The sequence below is a fragment of the Crocodylus porosus genome, unplaced genomic scaffold, assembly GCF_001723895.1.
Source record: "Crocodylus porosus isolate Cpor-Errol unplaced genomic scaffold, CroPor_comp1, whole genome shotgun sequence".
NCBI lineage: Eukaryota > Metazoa > Chordata > Crocodylia > Crocodylidae > Crocodylus > Crocodylus porosus.
Window position 1 is genome coordinate 8280966 of NW_017728918.1, and position 13195 is coordinate 8294160.

The 13195-nt window shown below is 45.0% G+C and overlaps 1 protein-coding gene across 1 annotated transcript in view; it reads left to right on the forward strand.

Annotated features, from left to right (window-relative positions):
- INTS9 (integrator complex subunit 9) overlaps positions 1-13195 on the forward strand; it is an 80533-nt gene that overhangs the window by 25968 nt on the left and 41370 nt on the right. The window contains exons 7-9 of the mRNA XM_019537211.1: positions 790-910; positions 2180-2314; positions 10023-10134. Of these exons, the coding sequence (XP_019392756.1) occupies positions 790-910; positions 2180-2314; positions 10023-10134 (368 nt within the window). The remainder of the gene's footprint in view (positions 1-789; positions 911-2179; positions 2315-10022; positions 10135-13195) is intronic.

Genomic DNA, 13195 nt, shown 5'->3' on the forward strand with positions numbered 1-13195 from the left:
CCTGCTCGAGATGCATCTGTGGATGCATGACAGGGTACGGTTGGCCTTCTTGACTGCCTCCCCACACTGCCGGCCCATGTTCATCATGGAGTCAATGACGACTCCAGGATCCTTTTCCGTCTCCGTCCTAACCCAATTTAATTATCCTTGCACGTTCCCTCTGGAGGTAAGTATTGACCCTCTTTTGCAACAGAGAGTCAGATGCCCACGGTCACGTAAAGACATTGTAAGGAAGCTGAGAATGGAGTGAGGGTTGCTGAAATTCTGGATCTTCTGCCTTAATTGCACGTCCATGCTTCTTTGTACTCAGACTCCTGCCTTCAAAGATGGCTTGTTTACAGGGGAATCCACAACGTTGTCATCGCTGCCAAATTCTACTACACCTTCAGCTATAAGACTGCAGCATATCAGCAGTTCAGATCTGCCACTGACTCTAATCTGCGGTGACAGTGTTGCTGCTGGTGATGCAACTCACCTTTCACTGTTTCCTTGAACAGGAAGGAGTTGGAGGCTATCAGTAGAGAAGGCTGGAGGTGGTTTCTGGGACAAGGAGGCAGCGACAGATGGGATTTTACTCCAAGCTACAGTCCTTATCCTACCCTGCTTCTCACTGGCTAGGAAACCATGCATCTCTACATTCCCCCCATCCTAGGGAAAATGGCCAGGCTCTGAAATGTGGTTAAACATTAGAGAGTTAATCAGTCAGTGCATAAAAAGCTAAAAACACAGCGAAGGCAAATAGGGAGCCCAACAAGCAATCCTGAAAATGCCTTGATCTGGTTTCTGCAGACTGCTGCCTGCCCCTCTGAAGGATGCAGTGGAGGTATCTACCTGGAGGAGATGCTACACTATGCCCGAGGTGAACTCTGCGCTCAGCAAGATCCAGCTGGTGGGGTATTCTCAGAAAATTGTGAGTAGTGACACAGCCACCATCATAACCCCGATGGAAATGCCTTTGTTTGTCCCTTACTCTCTGCACCCAGGCCACTTAAAACCTAGGGAGATGTACTGAATTATTATGTCCTTTGCTGTCCCTAACTGTACCCCTTCTTGGCCAGCCCATTATGCTGCTAGAGATCAGCAAGGCAGCTCTGCCTCTGTGGTTGCCGTTCTGCACAATGATTTGGGGATTGTGTGAGTCTTTTCCATGGGGCAGTCTATCTGCATGCTCTGCTCTGAGGGTCCTGAATTAGCATTTGCTGTGTCACAAGCTAGTGCAGGCCCTTAAAGTGAATTAAACTAAAAAATTCTGCAGTCTGCCTTTTTAGAAAGAAGCATCTCTGGAGGCAGCCACCAAAGTGTTCAAGTATTCTGGTTCATGTTATACAGTTTCCATCCCCTTTTGCACCTTGAGCACAAAGTTGAACTACTGGGATTCAGATTTTGCTCATAGCCCTGTGTGACCATTGCATAGCATAGAGGGTTTACAGTTTAGTTGGGAGATGTCAGTGGACTTTGGCCCTCTTGTTTACTCTTGGAGTCAGTCATTTACAGTATCCATTTTACATCCCTGTGTTTATGCAAATTCCACACACCTGGGGACTGTGAGCTCTTGGGTTTGGGATGGTGTCTCATTTTGGGATACATCTAGTACACATTGGAATAGTTGAGAGAGCCTGAACATGCCACAAATCCGTTCTCAGAGGTTGCAGCTAGAGGGTACGGAGGCACACTGGTCAGGTGGCCATAGTAGCTTATTCTCCCTCCTTAAACTCAAAGGTTTCTGCCTTGTGTCACACTTCACAGCATATAGCCAAACACATATGCTTCATGTAACAAGTGGGAAGGGAACAGCTCAATAAAGGAATGCTGCCCAGCAGTTCACGCTCAGAATTTAGGCTGTTTTACAGGCAAAAAAAAAAAAAAAAAAGACTGTTCCAACACCATCTGTAGATAAGAGTTTGAATAGAAATAGCATTGGTGGGAGGGTGGGTTTGTCTCTAAATTTAAACCTTCCTCCTGCAGAATGTGGAGCCCAAAGATAGCTGCCTTCTGCTAAAATTTGGGGCGGGGGGGAGATTAACAGCAACCGATCTAGTTTTTCAAAGGACAGAAAGCACCATTTGAAATGGTGAAAAGATGTTTTTGTAATCATCTAGTTGTCAGTGCCACTGGAGGTGATGGTCAGAACAAGAGCTTGTGTCTGTTCTCTTCTGAAGTCTGTTTCTTCCCACCCCAGGAGCTGTTTGGCGCTGTGCAGGTCACTCCTCTCAGCTCTGGCTATGCACTTGGAAGCTCCAACTGGATTATACAGTCGCATTATGAAAAGGTTTCCTATGTTTCGGGATCCTCCCTACTTACAACACACCCACAGGTACTAACTCCCTATTGAATTTTGGGAGGTGAATTGTAATGCTCAAGAAAGAAAGGGCGCTTCGCTGGGTGGTGCTGTGCAGTGGATAGGAGTTCCCCATCTAAGTTGGTGATTGACTTCCTGGTATGCATTGAGCAACAACTGCTACTGTTAAAGTGGACCAGCATCCATTTGGTGGTGGCGAGACAGTCCTCCTCTTTGTTTACCAGAGACTAAATTTTTAGCCTGATTTCCTGTTGTAAAAGTCTCCTGCCATAACTTAAAAAGCCAAATTAATCTCATTATTAACCTGTTAAACAATACAGCATTAAAAAAAAAATCCCTGTGTTTCACTAAATTGGCTGTAAAGATGGTTCAGAGGCTGCTTCTTTATCACTTCTAAAATATCTTCCCTTGGAAGGAATGATGACTAACTGGCTGCCAACATCTCCACCCTTCTCTGCTAAGGGCAAAGTCTTTATAGTGCTGCAGATGTAATTTCCAGTAAATTAATTCTCTTAAGATCCATAAATTTTTAGAGGAAAGAATGGCTAGAAGTTTTCAACACTATAAGTGACAACTTATGAAGCATATAATGGTTAAGAGCAATATTAACAGGACATATTTAAAAATAATAATAGTAAAAGAAAAAAGTTAGGCTCATGATCACTAGGTAACTATCTCCTAACTGTCTGCAAAATGTCCCCATTTTTGAATACATGCATTTTAAAAGCTTGCTCTCAGCAGCTGACCAACTACCGTAGATAAACTTTCATACCCTTTTTATAAAGCAACTATATTTATGGAGTATTACATACTGGAGTGTGTAACTCTATTCTTTATATCCTAAGCCATCACACAGTTTTGGGTTATGATCCTTCATGACTTTAAAGGGAAATGCCATTGATCACTAGCAATACTTTGAATGGGACACTGCAAGGAGAAAGTCTGTATGCGGTATGGCAGAGGTCAGCAATCTGTGGCTCACAGATTGGATAGAGCCAGTCTATCCAGCTTGCAAAGCTGGGGCTTCAATAGTGGGGAGAAGCAACGGTGGCCAGGTTGGAAGTGATCAAGCTGGGTAATTTTGGCCTGCCCTTCTTGACCCCTGGTATATGCGTAATTCAGTCTGGTTTCCTGTTTTCTCTCAAGGAAAGCCAGATGTGGGTTCAGCCCTGTGCTGCTACAAGCCCCATTTATTAGGATATAATTGTCCATGTGTCATCTTTGTCCAAAGGTGACATTTTGTTTTTTGGAAACAATGAGGAAAATCCCTTGAAATTCCATGGACACCGTCACTTAGCAGTGGGGGAGAGGCAAAAAAATATATAGGTTTCTTACTGTAGAGGTTTGTCACGCTTCTGTTCACATACAAACTTCAGAAATGGAAACCTGGAATATGCGTTCCAGTTACTGTGGAGCATGCCCAGGACTTGAATAATTGGCTGGCAAAATATCAGGAATGTTTTGGAAGTTGCACCCTGAACGCGTGTAAAAACTTCCTGGCATGGGAGAGCTTGTGCAACGAGAGCTGCTCTTTGCAGCTTAACTAGCACTAAGCCACCACTAGCCAGCCCTGAATCCTTCCACCAAGTCTTACATCTCCCATGGCCAAATGGGGTTGAATGTAGGGTTTTTCGGCCCAGTGGAAGATCAGGGTAGGTTGGTGCAGGTGTTTGCTGGGGATTGCTTCCAAGCATAAAGCCAGAGAGTGTCCACTGAAAATATAACAAGGGAGAGATGAGATTAGCATCGCAGCCAGTGGGATATGGGAGTCAGTCTCTTGGTAATGAATAAGTTTAGGAGGCCTTGTAAACAGAAACAGGTAGCTTATATTTGAAGTATGGAAGAGAGAGAAGTCAAAGGGAAAAGTAGAGAGTGGGGTATCAGGCACACACGGATGAGCTAGGAAAATGGTCTTGCCATAGTATTCACATGAGTGGGGCAATATTGCACTTGTTGAGGTCAGAGAAATGGGTATGTAGTAGTCAAGACTTCGGGTGCTGAACGTGTGGACAACCCTGGCACTTTCTAAAAGCTTGTGTTGTAGACTGACCAAAACAGTGGCAATGTTTAAACATAGCCTGGAAGTTAGATCCTTGAGAGGTCTGAGTCAAAGGCACTAAGGTTATGGGCCGGTGTGATAGGCAGCACGGTCTCGTCAGGTGCTGCGAGAAGAGCCTTTGGGACAGTGGTGAGAGCTCTGTGTAGTACCTATCTTGAGTCTCTGGCGGCTAAGCATCCACAAAGAGGTTTTGGAAGGAGAAGCAGAGATATTAGTTTGTCCACAAAGAGACCAGTCTGTTGATGGTGGTTGGATTTGTGTTTCTGAATGAGATGATTCAGATGGAAGATGCATATGTGAATTTGTTGCTTCTTTGAATCCTGGAGATCATCCCCAAAGCTGTCTGACTAATCTCCTTGGCAGAGAGTGAGGTCTAAGCCAGTCTCTGGTCTGTCGTCTCTTCCTGGGAAAGAAGCTCCAGCGGTTCTTGTTGTTTTTAAATATTTCTGGTAACCCCCAAAAACCCCAGTCATAGGAATTGTAGGAAAGTAGGGATCTCAAGGTCATCTAGTCCAGCCTCCTCGTCAAACACAGCCTTGTCCTAAAATCTTACAGTTTAGAGACAGGTGAAGAGTAGGGGGCAAAACATGAGCAAAGAGCTGACACAACTTCTCCTAGCTGACTTAGTAGAGTAATGATTCACTGTCTCCAAAAACTGCATAAACCAAGTGTCAGGTTAAAGAATGAGTATTTCCTAGCTGCACTCATGGCATTGAAATGCAATGTGTATCAACCCTTAAACCTGGGCCTCCATGTGTGTTTTGCCTTAAATTGGAAATAAATACAGAAAATTATATACAATGGTGCAATACTAGATTTAAGCTTTTGGCATTAAGAAGTCAGGAAAGCAATGTCAGGAGTATTGCTGCACATCCTACATACTCTGTGGTATTTAGTTAGCAGGGGAAACTTTTTTTTTTCCTATTTCAACTGTATTTTCTATTTTAGTGTTTCTTGCTGTAAATGTGTACCACAAATATACAGGATGTGCAACATAGCCACATTTAACAGTGCTGCAAGGGTCTTAACTCTTTCATTTCCAAATTTTAATGATGCAGCCTTAACATTGCTTCTTTTTTATGTTGCTTTGCTCTGTTAAACTTACTCACCTATTCTGCTGCTGCCATTATCATCCATGCTATACACGCTGGACCTCCTTCCCATTGTGTCAAGTGTTTATCTGTTCCTGGCTGTAGTTCCTCTAGTTGATAAAGCATAGCTGTCATTCCTCTACCTTGTTCCTGAGATCTTCATTTAGTACTGGGTACCTGCTTCATCAGATACCAGCATAAAGTGCCTTCCAGCATGTAGTTCCCAACATCAACATTTGCCCCTGACTCATCCAGCTGCCTACGTCCAGTCTCATGGATTCAGACGCAGGAAGTTGTGAGAGGGGACAAGCAGAGATGCTGGAGAGCTTTGGAAAATGGACAATAATTGTTGTGGGGGAAATGGGCCAAAGGGCTCAAACTTAACTTGGGGGCTGGGGAAGGAATTGCAATTCCTGTTAGGAGCAGAACAGATGCTGGAGGTGCAGAGGAGGCAGAGAGAGGCAGTGTCAATTGGGAGGAAAGGATTTCAGTGCAGGGGCTGGGCAGAGATGCAGGTTTCTGATCTGGGGAAGACGGCTATTAGGCAAAGAATGGATCTAGGAGACTGATGGAGATGAACCAGACACTGATGTTGGGGTGCATATATAGGAGGATGCTTTATGCTGGCATCTGACCAAGTAGGCTATTGCCGACGAAAGCTTGCGTCTCTCTAAACCAGATAGTCTCTAAGGTGCCACCCTGCCCTACCTTCTGCTTACCAGAAAACATGTAATTACATCAAGGAATGAAAGAGGGTTTGTTTGACAAGACCTGTTTTCCATGAAGTCCTGCTGAATGGCAGTCATTATCTTCCTGTCTTTTTTTAATTTATTGTCAATAGAATCCTGTATTAGTTTCTTCAGTTATTTTGCTTGAGAAAGATACCTGGTTAACCAGCCTATAGTTACTCAGGTTTATCTTTCTTGATTATTTTGAATACTGACAAAACAGTAGCACTCTGCTGGTCTTAGGGAATTTCCACAGTAGGTCCAGAGTTATTCAAATACGGATCAGTTGACCAGAGATCTTGGCCAACTCATGGCTTGGCTTCTTAGGTTTAAATTGGTTTGTGAGGTTTAAATTGCCCAGGCCTATCCAGCATCCTTAGTTCCTAAAGAACTGCAAAGTATTCACCTTCATGTGGATACAAGGATAGAGACTGTGGTCCTCTTTGTAGAAAATAGGAGGCCTCATTTGAGGTACTCAGAGCACCTTGATGGGACATACAAGCCCAGGTTTTCAGACAGATGTCATTCACAATTGTGGTACAGCTGAAGGCTTTACAAGTGGTTATTTGAGATGTGGACCTGACGTTACAAATTTCACTCTTTGCTTTTATGTTCTGACAAAGTGTTCCAATGAAACGTTGTCTTGTTGCCTATCAATACCAGAACTGCGTGCAATTGCCAGTAGGCACTGAAGCTGCGAATTTGAGGTGACAGCTTGGGTTCAGAAGTGTCACTAAAAGCCTTTTAAGACATCTTCTTTGCATTAACCCCAGAAAATCAATGCAAGCCTTCACAGTGCAATAGGAGTTGAAATTATGTGTATGTAATATGGCCTAATCATTCTGTACATTATCACAGACAGACTCGATATTATTTTTATTGCAGTATTGGCATTTCATTTTCACAGGCACACTGTGCAGATTCAAAGGCTGCTATAGATCCTCCGTGGTGGGTTTGGTCCTGCATGCATGGCAGCGAGACCTCTCAGCTCCCTTTAGAGTCGAGGGATAAAATTCACTGGTGGGTTTCGTGGCACTACAACGTCCTTTGCACCTTTGCACACACTGCCCTGGGTAGCTGTGAGCAAGGGAGCCATGCTGAAGACCCTGTGGGTCCTCATCGTGGTCCGCGCATCTGCTTCACACAGCCTGACAAAAACCTTTTATCACTGGGAGGCCAAGGGACATGCCGTAGATCTACACTGGAGAATCCTTGGCCCCTGTTTGTACTGTACATGTTCCTGGCCCAGAGGCTTGAAGACCACAACTGCCAGGGCTGCATTGTGGCCCATAGCAGAGCCCAGAATGGAGAGATTTCAGAACCCCAGCCCAGCTATGCCATGCAGTTGAGTTGCCTAGGCCTTGGGGAGCCAGTGGCTTTTGCTCTGGATAAAGTTTGCCATAGCAGTTTAGGTTGTATTGAGTTTTGGGTATTGGGGATCCATGTATCCTGTACTAGCACCCTCGTAAATATGATCTCCAAACTTTCACGTATCTCGAATGGGGTGCAGGAGAGGTCATTTATTTCCATTCTGCTTTAATTAATGCTGCTAGGGTGTTCCATCTTCAGCCCTGGTACCTGGAGTCCTCTGTGCACAGCATAGACCATAGCAATACAAGCTTTCCATTATGCTGCCTTGCCAAAGTGCCTCAAAACTTACTAGAGGGACTCTCTACCGGATGAAATATCCATTCGTTTCAATGGCCCATTAGTTGTCAGCTTCTCTGCCAAGTCTGCCAACAAATGGATTGAGCTAAACCTCTGTCTGCTAGGAATGAGATGTAACAGGAATGTTATATATACTAGATGTCACACACAACTGCAGCCAATAGGACCTGACATCTGAATGTCCTGTCTGTCTAGTCCAGAGTAATTTGTACCTGGGGTGGTAAGCCAGTAATGTAATACATGGAACAGACGCAGTGGATCAGAACGCCGCACCGTTTGGAAGACCTCGCTTATTCTGAGAACTTGTATTTTAAGCTGGTGGCCTCGAGCACAAGCTTCAGCAAAATATTAATTATTGAGGGAGAGTCTCTTACGCTATTTTGATCACATCTTGGAAGAAGGTTCAGCACTGAAAGGATCTGTGCTGTATATGTTACTCCTTTCATTCGCTGCCTGTAGTATTGCAGACACGATGCTGTGTCTGTATCAGTTCACTTGGGTTTCTCGGCTCTTACTGTTTTGTTTTGTTTCCCCCCCCAGATGAATTAAGCAACTTTAAAATAGTTTTTATAATGATATAATATAACTATAATTAAAATAGTTGGTTATTAATGAATTAATCAACTTTAAAATAGTTTTTAAAAAATCAAAATGCTATAATAAGGTCTCTATCAATAAATAACCCTTCCTGGCTTGTCTCAGAGTCACCAAGTTCTGGCTTTTTCTCATTGAAGCAGAAGCTGATGTTGTATTCGGAGATGTTTTGCTGCCCCTGCCCTGACTCCACATCTCCAGCGCACAGAAATCCAGAGCTCAAGGTCCCAGATGACTGCACCTGCTTTAGCTGGAAAGCAGAGAGCGAGGTGGTTGGGGGAATCTGGGATACCAGGACCCTAAACCATTGGGCTTTGTAGATCGGAGCTGCACCTTGAGTTGCACTCAAACTAATGGGGAGCTAGCACAGTCTGTAACGCTCAAGTGTTAAATGTCTCCTGTGCACAGTCTTCAGCAAGGTCTAGTCTTTAATGTTTCAGACGTGCTCTCAAGTTCTACGGCTAGAGGAGGAGTAGTCTCTGGGGGATGCCTCTCCCTAAGGCGGGTTGGCAATGTTTTTGGACAAAGTGCCAAAAACACCTGTAACCTCTACTTGGACAATGTTGGTGTGCCAGGGAAGGATGGCAGGGGAACCCTGAGGGGCCTGGTCCTTGTTGTGGCAGTACAGCCCTGGCCTCTTCCCCACCATCTGCCCGGAGGCATGCATGCACCCGCTGCCAGCAACGAGCTGAGCCAGGGCTCTACAGACCCCGGTGCAGCTGCTTGCAGCTGCTTACAGCCTCCCTACCATCTGCTGCGAGCAGCCTGGGCTCTGGGACAGGCGGCAGGGGCCTGCCCAGAGTCCAGGCCAGCTATCACAGGCAGCCAGGAGATGCAAGCAGCTGCACCAGGGTCCACTGAGCCCCCGCCCAGCTTGATGCCAACAGCAGGTGCACACTCACCTTGGGGCAGATGGTGGGGAAGGGGGGCCAGGAATGTGCTGCTACAAGGATTGGGCCCATCATGGCTCCCCTACCATCTGCCCTATGTGCGCATGCAGCTGCTTGCAGCTTCCTGGCTGCCTGCCCCAGCCAGCCTGGGCTTTGAGAAGGCCCCTGCTGCCTGCTATGTGTCCATGGCTGCTTGTATAAAGCAGCTGGGAGGCTGTAAACAGCTGCACCATGATCTGCAGTCCCAGCCCAGCTTGTTGCCAGCAGCAGGTGCACACATGCCTCCAAGCTGACAGCAGAGGAACCACAAGGGGCTTGATCCTTGTTGTGGCAGTGCAGCCCCAGCCCCTCAGCCGCCATCCACCCCAAGGCTTACACGCCAAGCAAAATACCTTCATGTGCCACACTCTGACACCTGTGCCAAGGGTTGCCAGCCCCTGATCTAAGGGATCCAGTTATAGGTCAATAAATTGCAGCTATCGGGAGGTATAAGTTAGCAGTGCTTTATGCTTCTGACTATCTTGAACTGCATTACCTCAAAGGACGATGCTCAGAAATTTAAAACATTTCATCATCCTTCCCTCGGCAGCATTGCGTCTAGGTTCTGTATTGCCAGTCCTCCTCTTGAACGAGAACCTGTGCTGTAACTCTTAACATTACTGAATTTACTTTGCAATGAATGATCTTTTTCAGCCCATGGACCAGGCTTCTCTGAAAAACAGCGATGTCCTCATTCTGACCGGCCTTACCCAAATTCCCACGGCTAACCCTGACGGCATGGTAGGGGAGTTCTGCAACAACTTGGGTAGGTCTTTGCTGCCCATGACTTATTTTATCATCTTATTCATTGCTTCGAGTGGGAAGTAATTCTGAGATTCCTGGAACTGAATAAGTTGCCTGACTCTATCTCCTGGCATAAAACTAGCTGTTTAGATTTTACGATGTGCTCCTGATGTCATTAATACAGTAAGTGCTTTGAGAGGCCCTAGTTGTACCTAAAAATGTTTTGCAATGGAACAGGTATAATGATATTTAATCATCTGCTGCTCTTGGTTTGCTAAGTACGTAGCTTAGCTGCCAACAGACTACGTGTTGCCTTGGTTTTGAATGTAACCCCACTGAAATATTACTTTTTCCTTCCTGAATCTCAGCTAGCGTAAAACCTTCACGCACTGTTTTTTATGACTTTCAGTTTTGAAAACAAGCACATCTGCTTCCTTTCTTACACCTGATTTTTAAATATGTCAAAAGCAAACAGTACAATCTTTTTTACATATCTAGATATCTACATGTATTTATAGACTGCAGAAATATAAAACCTAATCAGAAGCTTTCACAGCTGGAAAAGCTGATAATTGCAAAGCTGTTATATCTGAGTGTGAATTGCAGCATTTCCCAGCCTGTTTCAAACATGACATCTAGCTCTCTCTCCCCCGTCTTCCTTCCACCCCAACCCAGTTCCTCCCCGCTCTTACTCTTCTGTCACCCGGCTGTCCCTTCATGGATAGTTTATTGCTTATTACCCATCCTGCTATCAAATAATTTTCCCTTTCTTTTAAGCTCCCTATTTTTAGAAGGAGACAGAGGGATTCTAGAAAAATGGTTGTTTTTGTTTTGGTGGGATCTCAAAACATCGGAAAACCTTTTGAAGTATGCCTTTCCATCATCACAGTGAGGTATGCAAGTATCTTTCTCTCCATTTTATGACTGAAGAGACTTGAGGCACGCTGGATGGCTTCCTCAAGGTTGCAAAAGACGCCTGTGACAGAGCTAGGAGCAGAGCCCAGGAATATGGACTCATAATCCTTCATTTTGCCATTCTCTTACCAAAAAAAAAGACAGTAGATTGCTTTTTAAAGCAACACTTTGTGCCTGAATTAGTGCAAGATTCAGAGAATACAAAGTGTCTCAGTCCCGATGGAGGGGGATGCAAGTCTAGTGCAGGGAAGATTCTTGATCAAGGACTGTGGTAGACTGCCCATCACTCAAAGCCTTTAAGTCAGGGGTTCCCAACTTTTTGATGCTGTGGACCAGCAAGCCACGGACTAGCAAGCCATGAACCAGCAGTAACCGGCAAACCACGGACCAGCAGTGACCAGCCTACTGCAAGCAGATAGCCAACCCTTTTTTAAACTTGGTATAAAAAAGGGTTGGCTACCTGCCTGCAGTATGCCGGTTACTTCCAGGCTGCGGTTTGCCAGTCCACAGTCACTTTTTTGGGTTGGCAGCCAGCCCTCCTGTGGACTGGCAGCCAGCCCTTCACAACCTGGCACCAGGCTGCAGTTGGGAACCCCTGCTTTAAATCATGAGTGGATTTTTTCTTTAAGATGTGCATCTTTCAGTCAACTGCAAGTCACCGGTCTTGATGATGGACTTGCTGGAGGGAAATTCCATGGCCTGAGTTATACACAAGGTCAAAGTCTCATCACAGTCTGCTCTAGCATTAACATTTATGAATTGGATATGTTCAGCATTTGATAGGTGATGTGTGCACATGCTGCATAAATGTCAAGTACTCTGCATTTCTAATGTCTTATGGGCCATGACAGAGAGGAAAGGTACATGCATCCGACACCATGGTTATCCAAACTAATTTTTGTGTTCAAAGGACACGCAGAGTGTTTAAAAAAAAAAATTAGATATTGAAAAGCCAGGAATGCAAAACATGACATGCCTGGAACATACATGTGTGTGTCTGCACAGGAGTTTGCTCTGGTTTAAGAGCATATCCTGAACCATTTAGAGTGGTACCGAGAAAGGACTTTGAGTAAGCTTCATGCTTGAACCTGATAAAATTAAAGGAAACCTGAGAAGGAAGCTGTTTGCACTGAATTGTCAGGCAGACATCTGGGATTGAACTGAATTTAGTATAACATATGAGGAAATGCGGGGAATGAAAGCTGTCTCTCTAAATGTTTTTCAGAACACCTCAATGATGTGAAATCCCATCATGCTCAATCAAACCCCAGAAAGAGTAACAGCAGGTCTGTTTTTCAGCTGGTAGAAAGACTCCAAAAACAGCAGGCCATGAGATCTTTATAAAAAGATTTCATTTCATAGATCTTCTGAGGCTGCAGAAATAGATCAATATAATAGTTCAGGGCTTTATAGTTGGCAGTGCGAGTTGAATAAAATCTGTATCACTTTTGACCAAGTATAGTTGAGCTCAGATATAACTTTCATCCTGAGCTCCATTTTCTGCGCAGCTTAGAGGGGCTGAAACATCTAACTCCCATCCCTGTTGAGTCATGTGCTTGATTTCTACCCTGCACGTGCTGTTCCAAAAACTTCCTCTGTCATGTCTTCCAAGTCCTATTAGTTTTACTGACAAACCCCTTTTTTCCATGCTCAGCACTGCAGCACCCATACACTGCAGTTTGGGAAAGCCAGTTGTATTTTTGCATTGCCTCAGGCATCATCAGCAAATTTGCCAGGTTCCCTATCTGTAGGGCTGGTTTGTGATATTTTTTGGTATGGGTATTTGTACAAAGCAGAAAAGAGCAGTTTGCCTTTCAGCTGCTGGCTTGACCTTGCACTAACAGCTGTTAGAAATGCAAGTATCTCATTTTGAGTTGCAAAGCTAGTGATCTGTTGGGGATCTAGTGGCCTGTTACAAACTAGTCAGAGGGGACCAGCAGGCATTGGGGGAGTCCCTGTTCCCCCGAGCATGACCAGGAGTGACCAGGAATAACCGTCACAAGCTGGCAGAGGGGAGATTCAGACTAGACATCAGGAGGCGTGACTTATAGATTCATAGATGCTAGGGTCGGAAGGGACCTCAACAGATCATCGAGTCCGACCCCCTGCATAAGCAGGAAAGAGTGCTGGGCCTACATTACCCCAGCTAGATACACATCTAGCCTTCG